General features: G+C 36.4%; 1 protein-coding gene across 2 annotated transcripts in view; it reads left to right on the top strand.

Moving 5' to 3' along the window:
- Nucleotides 1-6,798, top strand: part of LOC149553305 (putative glycosyltransferase At5g03795) — a 110,929-nt gene extending 104,131 nt beyond the window's left edge. For both annotated transcript variants that reach the window (XM_089788769.1, XM_089788770.1), the window contains one exon: nucleotides 5,945-6,798. In XM_089788769.1, the coding sequence (XP_089644895.1) occupies nucleotides 5,945-6,428 (484 nt within the window). In that variant the 3' untranslated portion in view covers nucleotides 6,429-6,798. The remainder of the gene's footprint in view (nucleotides 1-5,944) is intronic.
- Nucleotides 6,799-15,767: the final 8,969 nt, after the last annotated feature.

Raw genomic sequence — 15,767 nt, forward strand, 5'->3', positions numbered from 1 at the left:
GAGATGAGAGGTCTTCAAGCAATCAAAATCATCACCTAGGTCTTGTCTAGGTTAACCATCAGCTACCACAAATCAAAAAGAGAGGCTAGACCATCTAGAAGCCATGATAGAGCTTTTAGGGAGGAGGCTGAGAGAACTACATTGTCCACAAAGAGTCATGTGGAGATCAAGGCTTGATGCAAGGAACAACCATCATCTAAAAGCAAGTGCTCACGAAGGAAAGCATCTAACTCATCAATGTAGGTGCTAAACAAGGTAGGAGAGAGAGGGAAACCCTAATTCACCCTAATGGTGCTCTAAATGGAATCTAAAAAGCCTCGTAGGGGCCTGAATCTGCCCACCACACTCATACAATCTTGTGATGACCATCAGAAATGTGCATGTCTCTAAGTCTCTAAAAAAAGAGGCTTGAGGGATGGAATCAAACACTTTACGAAAGCCCACAAAGCAATAGTAAACTTCGTAGAGTGATGCCAAGGCTCTTCAATGATAGCTCATAGTGTCAAAATGTAGTCCATGGTCTGAAAGTTTGCCTGGAAACTAGCTTGCCCCTCACCGAAAATTACGTTGATCAAGATCCTTGGAGAGAATAGTGTGCAATATGATGATGCATAATTTGGAGAAAGTGTGCTGAACCATGATGGTCCTGTAGTTCTTGGGATTAGAATATGTTGTGACCCAAAAGGGGGAAACCAGTACACACCACCTTGTTGAAGAGCAACGTGAAAAAGGGGCCTAGAACCGTGATGCCAACCTTGAAAAGTTCAACTTGAAACCCTTACTCATCCTCTGCCCTACTACTGTTCATGGATCTTACAACCTCACTGATTTAAGTGTTGCTTCTGGATTTGATTATGTGAGAAACTTTTTGTCAACATTTCAAATCACACCTTGTGATCCATCATTAGGATGAAAGAGAGAGAAAAATGAGAAAATGGGATAAGTTGCAAACTTAAACTCTATAAAGGTGGGGGAGGTTAAAGGGAGGAGAGAATGGTCAAGAGTTGTCAACAAGGAGTCAAAGTTAAGGCCCTCAAAATATAAATAAAGGAAACAAAGAGAGAGAAAGAAAAAGAACCAAAGACTAATAGGAATAAAGATAGTAATTATTTAGAATAAAGAGAAAAAGAGACCATCATAGACATCAAGTAGGGAGCAGAATAAAAAGTAAAATAAGACTCACCACACCATTAATGAATAAATCAATAAACACAACCACATAGTAGAAAGTTAAAGCATCAAATAAGGAGACAGACTGAAACCTACAAATAAGGAACCATAAGAAACACAAAAATTAAATTAAATAGTAGAACTTCAAACTATAACCATAAATATATATAATAAAAAAAATACTAAAATGAAAAGCAAAAGAAATAAATATACAATTATACATATATAATACCATACTTATATCAACAGATATAAGGAAAAATTGGAGGAATGTAAAATTTCATGAATGAGGATGTGCCAAATGATTGGTGACTGGTGATGTCATTTAGTTTAACAAATGTGTTGAGCACCTTCACAAGGTTAATAAATGAGGTAAGGAAACCATTTCTAGGAACATTTGTATTTATGTTTTCGATAATATGTTGGTCTTTAATAGGAGAAAAGAGGAATAGTTGGCACATATAAGGCAAGTAGTATAACAACTATGTGAGGAAAAGCTATAGGTATACTTGGGATTTGTGTTAGCTAAAGAGGTTAAAAAGATGTGTTAGCTAAAGGTGATCATGGAATGGTCATTGCTAAAGAGCATATTCAAGGTCTAAAGGTTGTATGGGTTGGCAAGATTTTATAAGGAGTTTCATTGAAAACTTCAATGGAATCTATGTGCCTACCATAGAGACTACGAGTAGTGATAGTAAGTAGCTTTTATTGATAAGGAGTGTAGAGTGAGCATTCCACGTGTTGATAGTAAGTAGTTTGTGTTGATAAGGAGTATACGGTGAGCATTCTAAGTGTGAAGAGGAAGATGATAAAGCATTCAATGCTAGTATTTCCAAATTTTCAGAAGGTTTTATAAGTAGATTGTGGCACTAGTAAGATAGTGGTTGGTGCAATATTGAGCCATCAATGCAGGCCAATTACATACCTTGGTGAGAATCTCAATGACAATAGGAAGCAATATTAAATTTATCTCCAAGGGTTTTAAAGTGAAAGTGCAAGTGCCAAAGAAGTGGAGGTAATATTTGTTGCATAAGGATTCTGTATTATGCTCAAACCACCAAACTTTTTAGTGTATCAACAACCAAAACAAGTTGAACTTGTGGCATATGAAGTGAGTTGAGAATTTGTAGAGATATGTTGTTATTAAGAACATAAGCAATTATTCAAAAAAATTTGTTGACAAATTGAACCAAAGAAGTGCTTTAGCTATAGAAATCTGCATGAGAATAATGGAGATGGAAACAATCACTAAGAAGTATGCTCAAGATGAGGATTTCCAAGAGGTGTGGAAAACATGCATCAAGCCCATGTGTGGAGGACAATTATGCTTATTAGATTATGTATTGCAAGATTAATTGTTGTAAAAGGGCACATAATGTTGGTTCCCAAAACTGCAGATTGGAAATCCAAGAGCTTGCCACTTCTCCGATAGGATTTTGCAATCAGTTCTGGCTAGCAAATGAGAATCACCTTGATTTCCCTGCACTTCAGGCTTTGCTACAACTAGGCGGGTAGACCTTCTCCTCGAACCGATCACTTGGTTTAGAGCTTTTCTAAACGAATTTAAGCTTTGGAGTTCTCTGGCTGGCAAGGTCCTTGAACTCGATGAAATTGAAACTGAATGCTGAGTACTTGAATTAATTGAATGTTTTGTATAAGGTTTGTTGATAATGAACCTGGTGCTTGTAGGAAGGAAGATATAGATTTTCTGACTTCAATAATAGAAAGACTAGTGCCTCTGCTCATCCGGGCAATAGAGTCAACTTCAGTGAATTTTCACGTTCAACTTTATAATGTTCCATGCACTTATATTGTCAACAATTAAATAGTCAACTTCAGTGAATCCTTGGTCCATGCTCACCTTGCATAAACAAAGAAGAAAATACATTAAGTTCATGAGACTGGTAAGAAAATATGAAAGAAATCATAGAATTTTCAAGCAATATGATTGCATCAACATCAGACTAAGGGAGCGAAATGGATTTCCAAGATCAAATTTCCCTCCAAGTTCCTAATTTTATGATTTAACCATGCAAGTTGATACAATTTTGTTCTTAAAATCTGCAAAATACATAATTTTTTTCAATGAATGTTATGCCCAAATTTTAGTTTCCTCCACCTTCCAATCTCAGAATTTTAGACGAAAATCTGTCCCTTTTAGCCCAGAATCGCTACTTTTTGAAGGATTTTCTTTTGTCCTTATTGATAACCTGCTGTCCTTATGATGTTTCACTTCCCTTTCACCATAGATCGTTGCCCCCATTTTGGAGTAAAAAGAACTGCCTAATTGTAGAGGTAATTCTGTTCTTTGTTTTTTGTGAAAATGAAACGGATTTGCTCTCCTTATATAGGTGACCTGTGATATGAAGAAGCCCATTTATCAAGAATGCCAACCTGGCCTCTTTTAATAAAATTGTAATCAAATTAAACTCCCTTTTCTCCACAAAGGCCAATTCGTTATAAGGAAATGGAGCTTAAGATTTTGAATTTAAATTACCCCATAGCTGGAAGGTAATCCTGGGCGGAGATTCCTCTAATGGGAATTTCCGCCAAGAAATATGGAGCCCACTTAATCAGATTTCTTGCCTGATCGAAGGCCTCAATCACATATTCTAACCCTCAATTTACCTTCTGATCTGAAGATCGGCAAAAAATAATGTCATGAAGGGGGCAGAAATTAGAAAATTAGAGTAACTATGGGGCAGAATTGCTCAAGTTTGAGTATTTCCACCACCTACTTGGCAGCCCTTGATAATTACCTCAAAAAACATTCCTTGTCACCAAGTTTTTCCTAACCAAGATCTTGCAACCTTATTTTCATCCAACTTAATATAGTTTTGACCAGGTATAGAGGGTGGAATTTTTTGGTTTTGAGAATTTGCTGGGCGGAATTCTGCCACCTACTTGGCAGCCCTCTAACTTGATTCATTAAAATCCTACTTCTTGCATGACTTAACCCCCCATCTCCTCTTTCAAGTTCAAATCGTAACAAAACAATGGGGAATTCATGGCTAGGTGGAGATTTTTACGTTGGAGGATAAATGCTGGGCGGATATCCTCTGATTAGAGGATTTCCTCCAGCGTAGGCTTCACCTCATTTCCTTTGCAATTTAAAAAAGCTTACCATATTAGCATCACTTCATCTCCTTATTCCTCATTCACGCTCCACAATATAGCAACTTAGATCTGATTCACAAGGGGCAGAGATTTCTATAGTTGAGGATTCCATGGGCGGAATTCCTCTGATTAATCCTTAGTTTTGTTCCCTTTGGCATCAACTCAAACCGACTTCTTCTAAAACCTTTGGCAATCCTTCCTCATTCCTAAATCATTAAATTCAATCCACTTTTGGGCCACTATAAAGCGGAAATTCTTAGATGTGAGGATTTGAAGTGTCAGAAATCTTAAAATCTTGGGAATTCCGCCACTTGTTATTGCAGCCCCTAACTTGTTTTAAAACTTTCCCTCAACTATGTCTTCTTACCAGTCTGCTCTCCAAAACATACTCTTTTGTTTGCCTAAATTGCTTTGAGGGGAAAACTCAATGTTGGCGGAAATTCTTCTGATCGAGGAATTTCTACAGCGAAAATCCTCTGATCAGAGCAATTCTGCCAAGGACTTTTTGCACTCAAAGACCCAAACCTTCAAGTCATCCAAACTCAAACTTCAAACTTGAACTCCTTGACATCATCAAAGTTCTCATTTAGGCCACAAAACTCAAAAATAGTTGCTCCCTAAGACCCGAAAGACAACTAAAACATACTGCTGGAAAAAAAAAGAGGTCTCCATTTGCAATGGGGTGATGGTGTTAAAAGATCACAAAAGGGCGATGGTGTGTTATATTCACAAGTAGTTTGACACCAAAAAGGGATATTGAATGGAGAATATGCATTGATTCAAGGGCTATCAATGAGATTACTATTTACTATTTAGTATAGGCTTCTTTTACCTAGAGTGGCATTAGACAATTCTGCAGGTTAGATTTTAAAAGTGGAAATCATTAGATTAGGATGAGAGAGGACAATGAATGAAAAATTGCTTTTAAACCTAAGGATGGGTTATATGAATGGTTAGTTGTGCCCTTCGGCCTAGCCAATGGCTTTATTGCCGTCATGAAACTAATTAATTAATGTGAGAATTTGTTGTGGTTTAATTTGATGATATATTGATATTTAGCAAAACCAAGAAAGAACATCTGCAACATTTGAGATGGGTTTTAGAAAAAATGAAAGAAAAGCTGCTGATAAATCTAGAGTAATGTTTATTTTTGAAGAAAGAATGCCATATCTGGGCTTTGTGATATAAAGTGTCAAAGATGAATCTCACAAATGTATTTATGATCTCGGAGAGCTCTCTATTGAAAATTGCTATAGAGGTACGAAATTCAGATGGTTTAGCTAGCTTTTGTAGACAAGTCGACATTTTCATGGAATTTGTGCCCCATTAATGAGGAATGGCATATTTACATGGACAGCAGAAGCTGTGTAGGTAACTAGATGTTCTATTCATATTTTGACTTGTTCGGATAAAATTCTGGTTTGTATTTTCCATATTTGTGGAATAACTTGCATGTTCTGGGTCGTTTAGCATGAAGAAATTAAGGATGCTTTAAATGTTGCTGCCAAATCTATTTCACAGACACGGACATTTTTGTCATTATTTTTTATCATCTATCTTGATGTAAATTCTTTTATTGCTTTTACTTTTTTGGACTATATATTTTCTTCTTTTAATCCAGTTCTTGTATTTTTCACTTGTGGGTTTCATTTTGCAGGAGTAAGCTGGCTTTCTTTGCAGGGAAAATCAACTCCCCTGTTCGTGCTCAACTCGTAGAGACATGGAAAAATGATTCAGAGATTTTGGTACATTTTGGAAGGATCTCTACCCCATACTCTGAAGCTCTACTGAAAAGCAAATTTTGTCTTCACGTGAAAGGATTTGAAGTGAATACAGCAAGAATAGGAGATGCTCTCTTTTATGGGTGTGTACCAATTATAATTTCAAATCATTATGAGCTTCCATTCAATGATGTCCTCAACTGGAAATCATTTTCTCTTGTTGTCACAACTCTTGACATTCCATTGTTGAAGGATGTACTTCATAACATAAGCGCAAAACAGTATCAAAACTTAAAGGAGAATGCACGTAATGTAAGGAAACATTTCCAGTGGCACGCATCTCCTTTAGACTATGATGCATTTAATATGGTGATGTATGAATTGTGGTTGAGGTGTCATGTGTTAAGAATCCCTCTTTGACATAATCTTTGGAAATGATCAGTTGTGTGCATGGAGATATCATTGAAAGGCAATTTGTTTCTGCTAATCAACGGCCTGATTAGTCAACTGTAGTCTTTTCATCTTTAAGGCCAATAATCAGTTTAAGCAAGTGAACACATCATACAGGCCGATAGTCATTTTGAGCAACCAAGTTCACAAGCACATTAACAATGACAGAAATTGACTAGTTTATGGATCTATAATTATTGATCTGCTTGTTTTCTATTGAGTAGTTCATGGTATAAACTCCATCTGCTGTAATCAATCTCTAGATTTGGACAAGAGAGTACACTCTTTGTTTCCAAACTTATACAGTATCTTGATTGTGAAGAATGGAAGAACTTTGTTAGCTCTTTGTTGTCTCTATGAATGTCTAATGGCTTGATTTCTTACATGTTTACTGAAGGTTAATCAGCTAGGGTGGTTTATTAATTGCCTGTAAGTTGTTCTCTGTCCAAATCGTAGTCATGATATATATCAGAAGGCATATCATCCCACATGTTAGGAGAACATATGAACATTAGATATTTAAATATGTGATCCATTCTACTACCTTCTCTGCTTATCTACAAAAAAGTATAAAAAACAAGGTTCATTCAATGGTTATCATAATGTTTTTAACTTTTAACAAAAATAATATTATGAGATAAAATATACATATCAAGAAAGAAAAACAAATTAACCGTCAAACAATTGGGTAGCTGAGGTCATGTTTTGTTTTTTCAGTCCTCTCTTGCCATGGAATCAAGATGTAAAAGAACCACATGCAATTTTCTAACATCTTGCTTGACTTCCTCTGGTGAGATCAACATTACTTTGTTGCCCTCCCCTTTCACAAGACATAATTCAAATCTCCTCCCACCCTTGGAGACAATAAATGTATTTCTTCCTTCCTTCATGATTGCCCTTTTCCCACATTGTTAGGGTGGTTCAATTTTCAGCATACCCATTCAGAAGTTTACTTGGCATTATTTACTCCATGTAACTTGATAGCCTTTCTATAAAAATGAAATAGTCAATGTGTTCAGATGTGCTGAAACTTTCATGTCTATTTCTGCTTCAGATCTGCATACACTGCTTCATACATTTGCTGGCTCTACTGATAATAAGCTTACATCAATTTTCTATAGATCTGTGCACATATATGAAAATACTCTTGTTCACCACTTTCCATCTTTATTGCTACACTTTGTAGACACTGCTAAATACCACCACTAGCTACATTAATGATAAACTTACATTGTTTTCCTCTTAATTTGTCCGTATTTATTAAAGTAATTATTTTCACGTTTGCATAAAAATCATTGTGGCATTAAGCTTGGTGGTTTTTCTGATTTTTTGGAGTTATGCCTTCCACAGTGCCTCTTCCTCAACTGTGACACTAACTACACATTCATTTCTTTTTCTCTTGTAGCACTTTTGGTATTCAAATATAGAACTCTGTTATTTGCACTTGAAACAATGTCCATAAATGACATCAATGTGATATTTTCTTCCATATTATCTAAAGCTTGTGGGAACACATTTCAGTTTCTTGTTCTTGGTAGGGACTGTAAAGTTTCTGCTAATTCTGTGATCTTTGATCAGACTTGCAGTCAATTTTCTATTGGTGAATAATAACCTTCTTTAGTTCTGATGTATGGAGGAATGATCAACTTTATTCTGATCTAAATTAGTTGTATCTCTGCAATATAATCACTGGATATTGTTGCTTGGAGGAGCAGACTGAATTGTATTTGTGTGTGCCTCAAACTACAACAATAACCTACCTATATATCATCACTAAAGGGCATGTCCCTCAAAGGGACATGTCCCTTCCGTAATCGGCATGTACTTTCTCTCTAGATGTAGGCCTCTAGAAATCGGCGATTTGGAAAGGAAAGCATGTTAATTACTAACACACACAATGTGTTAGATTTGTAATGAACATTAACACATCCTTTAGAAATCACCGGCTCACAAAGGAAAGTATAAGACTATAATGTCAATCGTATGATATTCAAGGTGAGAAGATGAAGTGCTGACTGCACTTTCAGACCTGTAGGATTATTGGGCTACATACTTAACACTCCCTCTTAACCTGATAATCATATAGAGAGATATCATATCTGGCAACATCAATACAGATGAATAAGCAAGCATTAATACTCTATATCTGTCTGAATCTTCTTAGTATGAGGTATCATAAAACACATGATACAATGTCATATTACTAAACCTGTGATATGATAAATCACTACTACTAGTGATAATATACATGATAAATCTGAAGAGTAATTTAATCTCTTCATTTATCCAAGTTGTGACTCATAGAAACTGGTATTTCTATATCACAACAAGATCTTGAGTTTAAAATTTACTAGAATACAAGATAAACCTGGAGAATACTAAAATTCTTCCTTTATCCAAATTGTGACTCGTAGACATAGCAATGTCAACATCACAATATGATTTAAAACTCATCTAGATCTTACAGTAGAACTCTACTGCTTAGCACATTATCTAAGAGATCGTCATTTCTCATGATGTCTTTTATACAAGTGTTCATTATCTCAAAGATTGTCACCTCTTTAAATAATGAATACAATTGGTGGAGCCCATAACAGTCAATAGCCTGAGAAAATAAAATAAAATTATTTTATTAAAAATTAAAAGAGTACAAATGGATTACAATTCAACCATACCAATTCTCCTCCTGAAGTGTTCTATCTTCACTCTAGATAGAGGTTTGGTGAGTATGTCTGCTGTCTGATTTGCATTACAAATGTATTCTAATTTTACAGAATTCTTGTCTACCATATCTTTTACATAATGGTAAGGAATTTCAATATGCTTGGACCTGTCATGGAAAATTGGATTCATTGAAAGCTTGATAGAACTCTGATTGTCACAATGAATAACCATAGGATTCATGGCTTGACCAAATAATTATACAAGAAACTTCCTTAGCTAGACTGCTTCTCGAGAGGCTATCGCTGTAGCAATGTATTCGGCTTTTGTAGAGCTCTGAGCTACTGAAGACTGCTTTCTACATAAGCAAGATATCATAGTTGATCCTAAACTGAAACAAAATCTTGAGGTACTTTTTCTGTCTTTAACACTTCCACCCCGATTTGAGTCAGTGAATCCATGCAAATCTAAAGTAACCTTGTCATGTTTGAGTCCAAAATTAAGAGTGCCTTGTAAGTATCTCATAATGTGCTTAACTGCAACTAGGTGAATTTTCTTTGGCTCACAAATAAAATGGCTTAAGGTATTAACAACATAGCAAATACCCGATCTTGTATTTACTAAGTACATAAAGGACCCAAACATCTATTTGTAGAGAGTAGAATCTGTGGAAGGTGATTCTGCTGCTGCTTCCTTAAGTTTATATAGGTTAGTCTCAATTGGAGAAGACATAGGCTTGCAATTCCACATTTCAAATTTCTTCAAAATGTTTGATGTATACTTCCCTTGATTAAGTATGATATTGTCAGAATTTTGCCGCACTTCCAATCCTAAGAAGTAATGAAGGAGTCCCAAATCTTTCATCTCAAATTCTCTAGTTAGATCTTTCTTGCACTGATCTATGAGATGATTATCACCTATTATTAGTAGGTCATCAACATACAATGTCAAAATTACTATATCATCTTTATCTCTTTTAATAATATAAATTTGGATCGACTTCAGTCTTGGAGAATCCTAAGCCGGTGAGATACTTATCAATTCTTTCGTATTAGGTCCTAGGAGCTTGTTTAAGCCCACAGAGAGCTTTCTTGAGCCGGCAAGCAAAAGCTTTAGGATCATGAGTTTAAAATCCTTCAGGTTTCTCCAGATATACTTCTTCTGTAACCTTTCCATTTAGGAATGTTGTTTTTACATCCATTTGATGTACTTTCCATCCCTTTGATGCTACAATTGCTAAGACTACTCTTACGGAGGTATATCTAGCAACAAGAGTAAATGTTTTTTTATAACTAATCCCTTTTGTTGGCTCCTGATTAACAGTGTTTAAACAACCAAGTATGCAAGGCAAGAATGCGTCTATGGGCAACTATCTCCAATAATGGACACACTTCACCAAGAACCTGGGCCAACTATAAGGCTACACTCCTCCTGCACTTCAGGCTCTGCAAAATCTAGACGGGTATACCTATAGATTCTTTATATGGTACCAGTTATCAAAGCATACACTGAATCTAATGTAAAGCAGATAAAAACCCCTAAATCTTCTATACTTAACTAGGAATCCCAAGCATGAAATAGCTAAGAACATAACTCATGAAACTGGCAAGCTAAGTGTGGGTTAACATTGAATAACTTTCAACATAAAAGGGAAAAGTGATTTGATATGTTGATAACAGTAAGACCCAAGTATGAGCAACAGAACTTAATGATCCTATCTCTGACCAGTGTCTTATCTATTGGGTAATTAAAATGAATTACAACAGTACATCTCCTGAAAACCTCTGACATAATTCCTACATCAAGATCCTTGATCTATCTTTCACCTTGTGAATAGACATCTGCTTCATATTTGAATCTCATACTCAGACAATCCTTTCATGAAATTAGTAAACCCTGTGATAAACACCAAGCAATTACATGGCTCTTTCTTCCATAAGCAAGGTACTTCAATCACGTACATCGCTAAATGAGATGCAACCTAATCTATGGTCTTTGATCACACACTAGAAAAGATTACAGATCCACAAATAGGAGACAAGATTCAAACTGAATTTGAAACCATTGCTGCTCTTTATTTGTTTTCCTTGAAACCAAATATATGAAATGTACATAAATTAACTCATAAATCACCTAACAGACCAAAACTATCTGCATAAAACTTAATTGCTATTCATACAAGAAAAAATGTTGAAGAATGGTATCACAGTCAAGGAAACACATCAAAACTGGAGCCAGAATATGGTCTCACAGTAATGTGCAAATTTTCTCCCCAGAACTAGAACCTACTAGTTTCTCAGTCACAAAAAATTGGAACCCTTACAATGAGAAAGAAAGGGAATAATATAGCAGGAAGTGAAAACTCATATTTGTTGTAAAGACGACATGTGTCCACTTAGAAATCCTTCCTAAGAAGATGAAAAACCTCTTTCTACCCTCTCTCTTTAACTGCATATCAGATCCCTTTTCAATTTGCTTTTAGAGGCATCAAAAATCTCAGAGATGTCATGATGAAAGATCATAACTGATTTTGACATTAAAATGAATTCATGGTAAAAAGTGAAAATCAGTTGAAATGTAACCTCTAGAATGCAAGAAAATGGTTTAAGGATGATTTTCTTCATATTTGGATTTCAACAAGCCCTTAGAACTATCCTCTAACCAATTTTGATGCTCCATGATAAAAAATGCATGTTTTGCTACCAATGCCTCAGAAATCACAAACTGGCTTATAGCTTAAACTGGTGAACACCTGTGCAAAAACTGACTTGAAAAATGAAAAATTTGGATTCTCCCGGTTCCAACGGTATATTGAAGTGCCCATTTTTGACAAAAAATGCCCCAGATATGTCCTTTTGAAAATCAGGTCTTCGTTCTTGGTTTCCATTGCATTTGAAAATTTCAAAAATTTATTTCTTTATATAGTTTGAACTATATAAATAATTTCCAGTTTTATTTAAAAAATGACCTATGCACGTGATCTTAAGGAGAAACATTTAAAAAATTAAAATTTTAAAACCTTCGAAAATTCCCTTATATGTTCCATTCCGATCAAACTTGGTTTGACCATGCTTGACACGTGTCGTCTTTTGATTGGCTCAGACCTGAGCAGCGCCACGTGTCACATTCTGACTGGACATCCTCATCAGCGCCATGTGTCGTCTTCTCACTACTTTGCCATGTTATCTTCCCCGCATTTTTCTTATAGCGAGTTAATGAGAACCCTCAGGTCTGCCACGTGGCATGATCTGGTGCGTCTCTAGACCTACTTGCCACATCACAACCTGCCTTAGAATCTGTGCCACGTGGCACCTTGTGGTTGGTCAGGAACTCCACATCACTGCCATGTCATCCTTACCACATCAGTGTCACTATCTCACTATGGCTAATTGGTGAGCATCTTCGCTTGACGAGATAGCGACATCCACACGATCCGCCACATGTCACGATCTCATTGCAACTGGTCTGAACTTGCCATATCACCTCCTACTCGCTACCACTTGGCACGATCTGATTTGTTGCTCGTACTGCAAGCAGGACCCACGTAACATTTTAAATCTCGTCGGATTTTGGAGTTTTTCGGCAACTTGTAACATTGCCGATGTCACCATTTTGTTATGTGTGTTTGTCTAAAATTCTATCTTACTCAACATCCATTTGGCCGACTACGGGCCCCACAACAAATGCGCTTGGCTTCCAAAAGCTTGCTTCTTTAAGACACAATACAACATTTGATGAGTTATATTTAAATATTTTAAAAATTTCCCACGCAGGCAATATGGGACTAAAATCCTGTGCCTAAACTTTGTTTTCTACTCCTTTCCTTGCGTGTAGCTTCTTCATTTGACTGGTCTGCGGCTTCCTCATCGTCAACTTTGACTGCGTTGTGTTTTCATCTTACTAAATGCGTTCTTTCCTTCTTTGGCACTGGCAGCTTCATCACTTGAATCCCTTCTCTGATGCAGCCATGAACATCGTTCAAAAAATAGCTTTGCAAGAAAAGTTATGTTTTTCCCAGGCCTAGAACGTGTAATCAGAACATATGAACTTAATCGCTCATCTCCAGCTGCAACAAAAGCCTATAAAACTTCAGTTGGATCACCTTCACTTGACTCCATGCTTCCTCTGTATGGGCATGAGGTGTCGTTGATTATCTTTCTTCTTCAATCTTTAACATGGTGTGGGTGTTTGCTTCAATGTTGCATGGGCTTCCTTGTTTCTCACTGCTTGCGGTTTTAGCTTTCAAACTCCCCTGCCTCCTGTTTTTGGCATCTTTATCTTACTTATTAAGAACCGCGGCTTGGTTTCTTTTGCTTGCTATTTATGAAACATGCTTCTTTGTCGAAGCCTCCTCCATTATGTTAGAAAACGTGGCGCTTTTACTTTGGTGGGTTTTCTATGAATTGCAAACAAAAACTTCCCCCTTTTACCTTGCGTGGAAGACTTTTCTATTTACATAAGCTCTGCCTTGCATGAGCAGTTGTTGATGATTTGACTATCCCCTGCTTCTCTTATGTTGGTAGCTTGTCTTTATATGCCTGGGTGTGTTCTTCTTGCTACCAATGTGGGTGCTTGTTCATGCCTACTACGTGAGCCATTTGGGTGGGCGGTGGTTTCTTTGAAGCAACTTCAAACTCTTATGTGTATTAAACCTGCCCCTGCTATTCACGTCTTTTATTTTCTAATAAAACTTTGAAACCTGCGGTTTCCTTGCATGCTGGCATTTTCCCTTTATTGATCTCTATATTGACCTGGATTCTTCTATGAACTCTGACGTCCCCTGCCTCCTTTTGAAAATGCCGCATTCATGTGCATTTTTGTTTCCATAGCTAGAAAGAAGTGGAGCTAGAGGGAATGCTTTCACTATATTTCAACACCACTACCCATCTACTTGAGTTCAAACTTGAGTGAATATGTGCAGCTATATCTATGCATGTCCACTCATTATGGTTTAGAACCATTTCTCTTAAAATATGCGTCTTTATAATCACAAAAGATTCGTCAGATACATAAAGCTTGCAAATCCATTGATGGATGTCAAATATTACACTTCCTGATCACAGTGCTAGAATGAAAATACAGAACCATTCATATACATACAATGATGAAATGCTAATATCCACGAGCATATCCAGCTATGATTAATTATCCATCAGGACATCTATGATGAAAGTAGGGATTTTGCCAACTCTCAACAACATTGAATAACAACACTGATCGCAATGAATGTTTTGAAATATCACGTTAGTCTCTGAATATCTTCAATTTCACATCTTATCAACTTTATCAATTTGGTATAATTAGTCAGGCTCCAAAGTGGGTCCGGCTAAAAAAAATTTCGTTTCCAAATGATCGAACTGACAAATTGATCCATTCATCACCTTAGACTGATTAAAATAACGTTCAATCACTGAATCATCAAATAAAACTCGCTTTACCACTTATTTACAAATTGTGAATTTTGTGTCGGGAGGTCCTTTGACTGACTTTGAAAACTGACAAAAATACTTGACCAGGCTTTGAAAATGGACACACTGATTCTCTATTCCGCATACTTCTACCTTGTCGAATCTCGTCTCATGATGAATTCGCAGTCAAAAGATATTGACCATCAAAGTTGACCTTTCAGGATCACCTGCACATAAACATGTCAGAAAACACTAAACTGGGTTCATATTTGGCCTTGAAAACTGGGGCATTGGTTCTTTGTCATGAGGTGAATGTGAATCTGTGATTTAGGCTCATGATGAATAACTAGGCACAAATGGCGAGCGGTCAAAGTGAGCTACTTGGATTTGCTGACTAGAAAGAATGACAAGAAATTGATTTTTTGCAAATGGAATTGACCTAGATAAGTGTGCAAATGGATTCGTCATGACTTGCAAACTGGCACACTTGGAGAATTTTTGGAGGAAAACACAAGGATATAATCTATTCGATCTTACCAATCACGGATCTCAAGTTATGACATCTCGAACAGGGGTTCCAATCAATCTGCATTTTATGACACTAGTGAAAAGATAGAAATTGTGTTTGGAATCACATTCAAAAACATATCAAATGGATTCATCAAGACTTAAAAATTGAAACATAGGAAGTCTCTGACATCTGCAATGCAACGCAAAAATAATTTTAGCATTTGAGTCAACTAGTCAAAAGTTATAACACGTCCAACAGGGCCTCCGAGAATTATGTGCAAATTGCAAAAGTGTGAAAATAGTATATTACCAACTTTGAGGGATTCAAAACCTAGTCAAACGAATTCGAAATGACTCAAAATCTAAGACATAGGTTCTCGGGTATGGACACTAGACACTCCCAAAGCGACATGTCATGAAACATTTCTGGGTGCGAGTTATTCAATCGCAAACAAGGCCTTCTGTCACTTTTTGACACTAAGGGTAAAATGCAAATTCATAATTTGCCCAAAACGAGACTTCACGAAATGGATTAGAATATCAATTTATCATTATGAAATACTTAGGCATGCTCAATGAAAGGTGCTAGAAGCATTGAACACCTCTTAAGCCTCAAATGGGCAGCTGGGTACAAATGCACTTTAAAAGCGTTTTAAGGGCTTGATTTTTTTTCAATAGTTCTCAAAATTGACCATGCAATTTTTAGTCCCAACAGTGGCTCTTTCTAGGG

Source organism: Cupressus sempervirens, chromosome 6, assembly GCF_028749045.1.
Source record: "Cupressus sempervirens isolate cs-2001-9-10 chromosome 6, ASM2874904v1, whole genome shotgun sequence".
In the NCBI taxonomy this organism is placed as follows: Eukaryota; Viridiplantae; Streptophyta; class Pinopsida; order Cupressales; family Cupressaceae; genus Cupressus; species Cupressus sempervirens.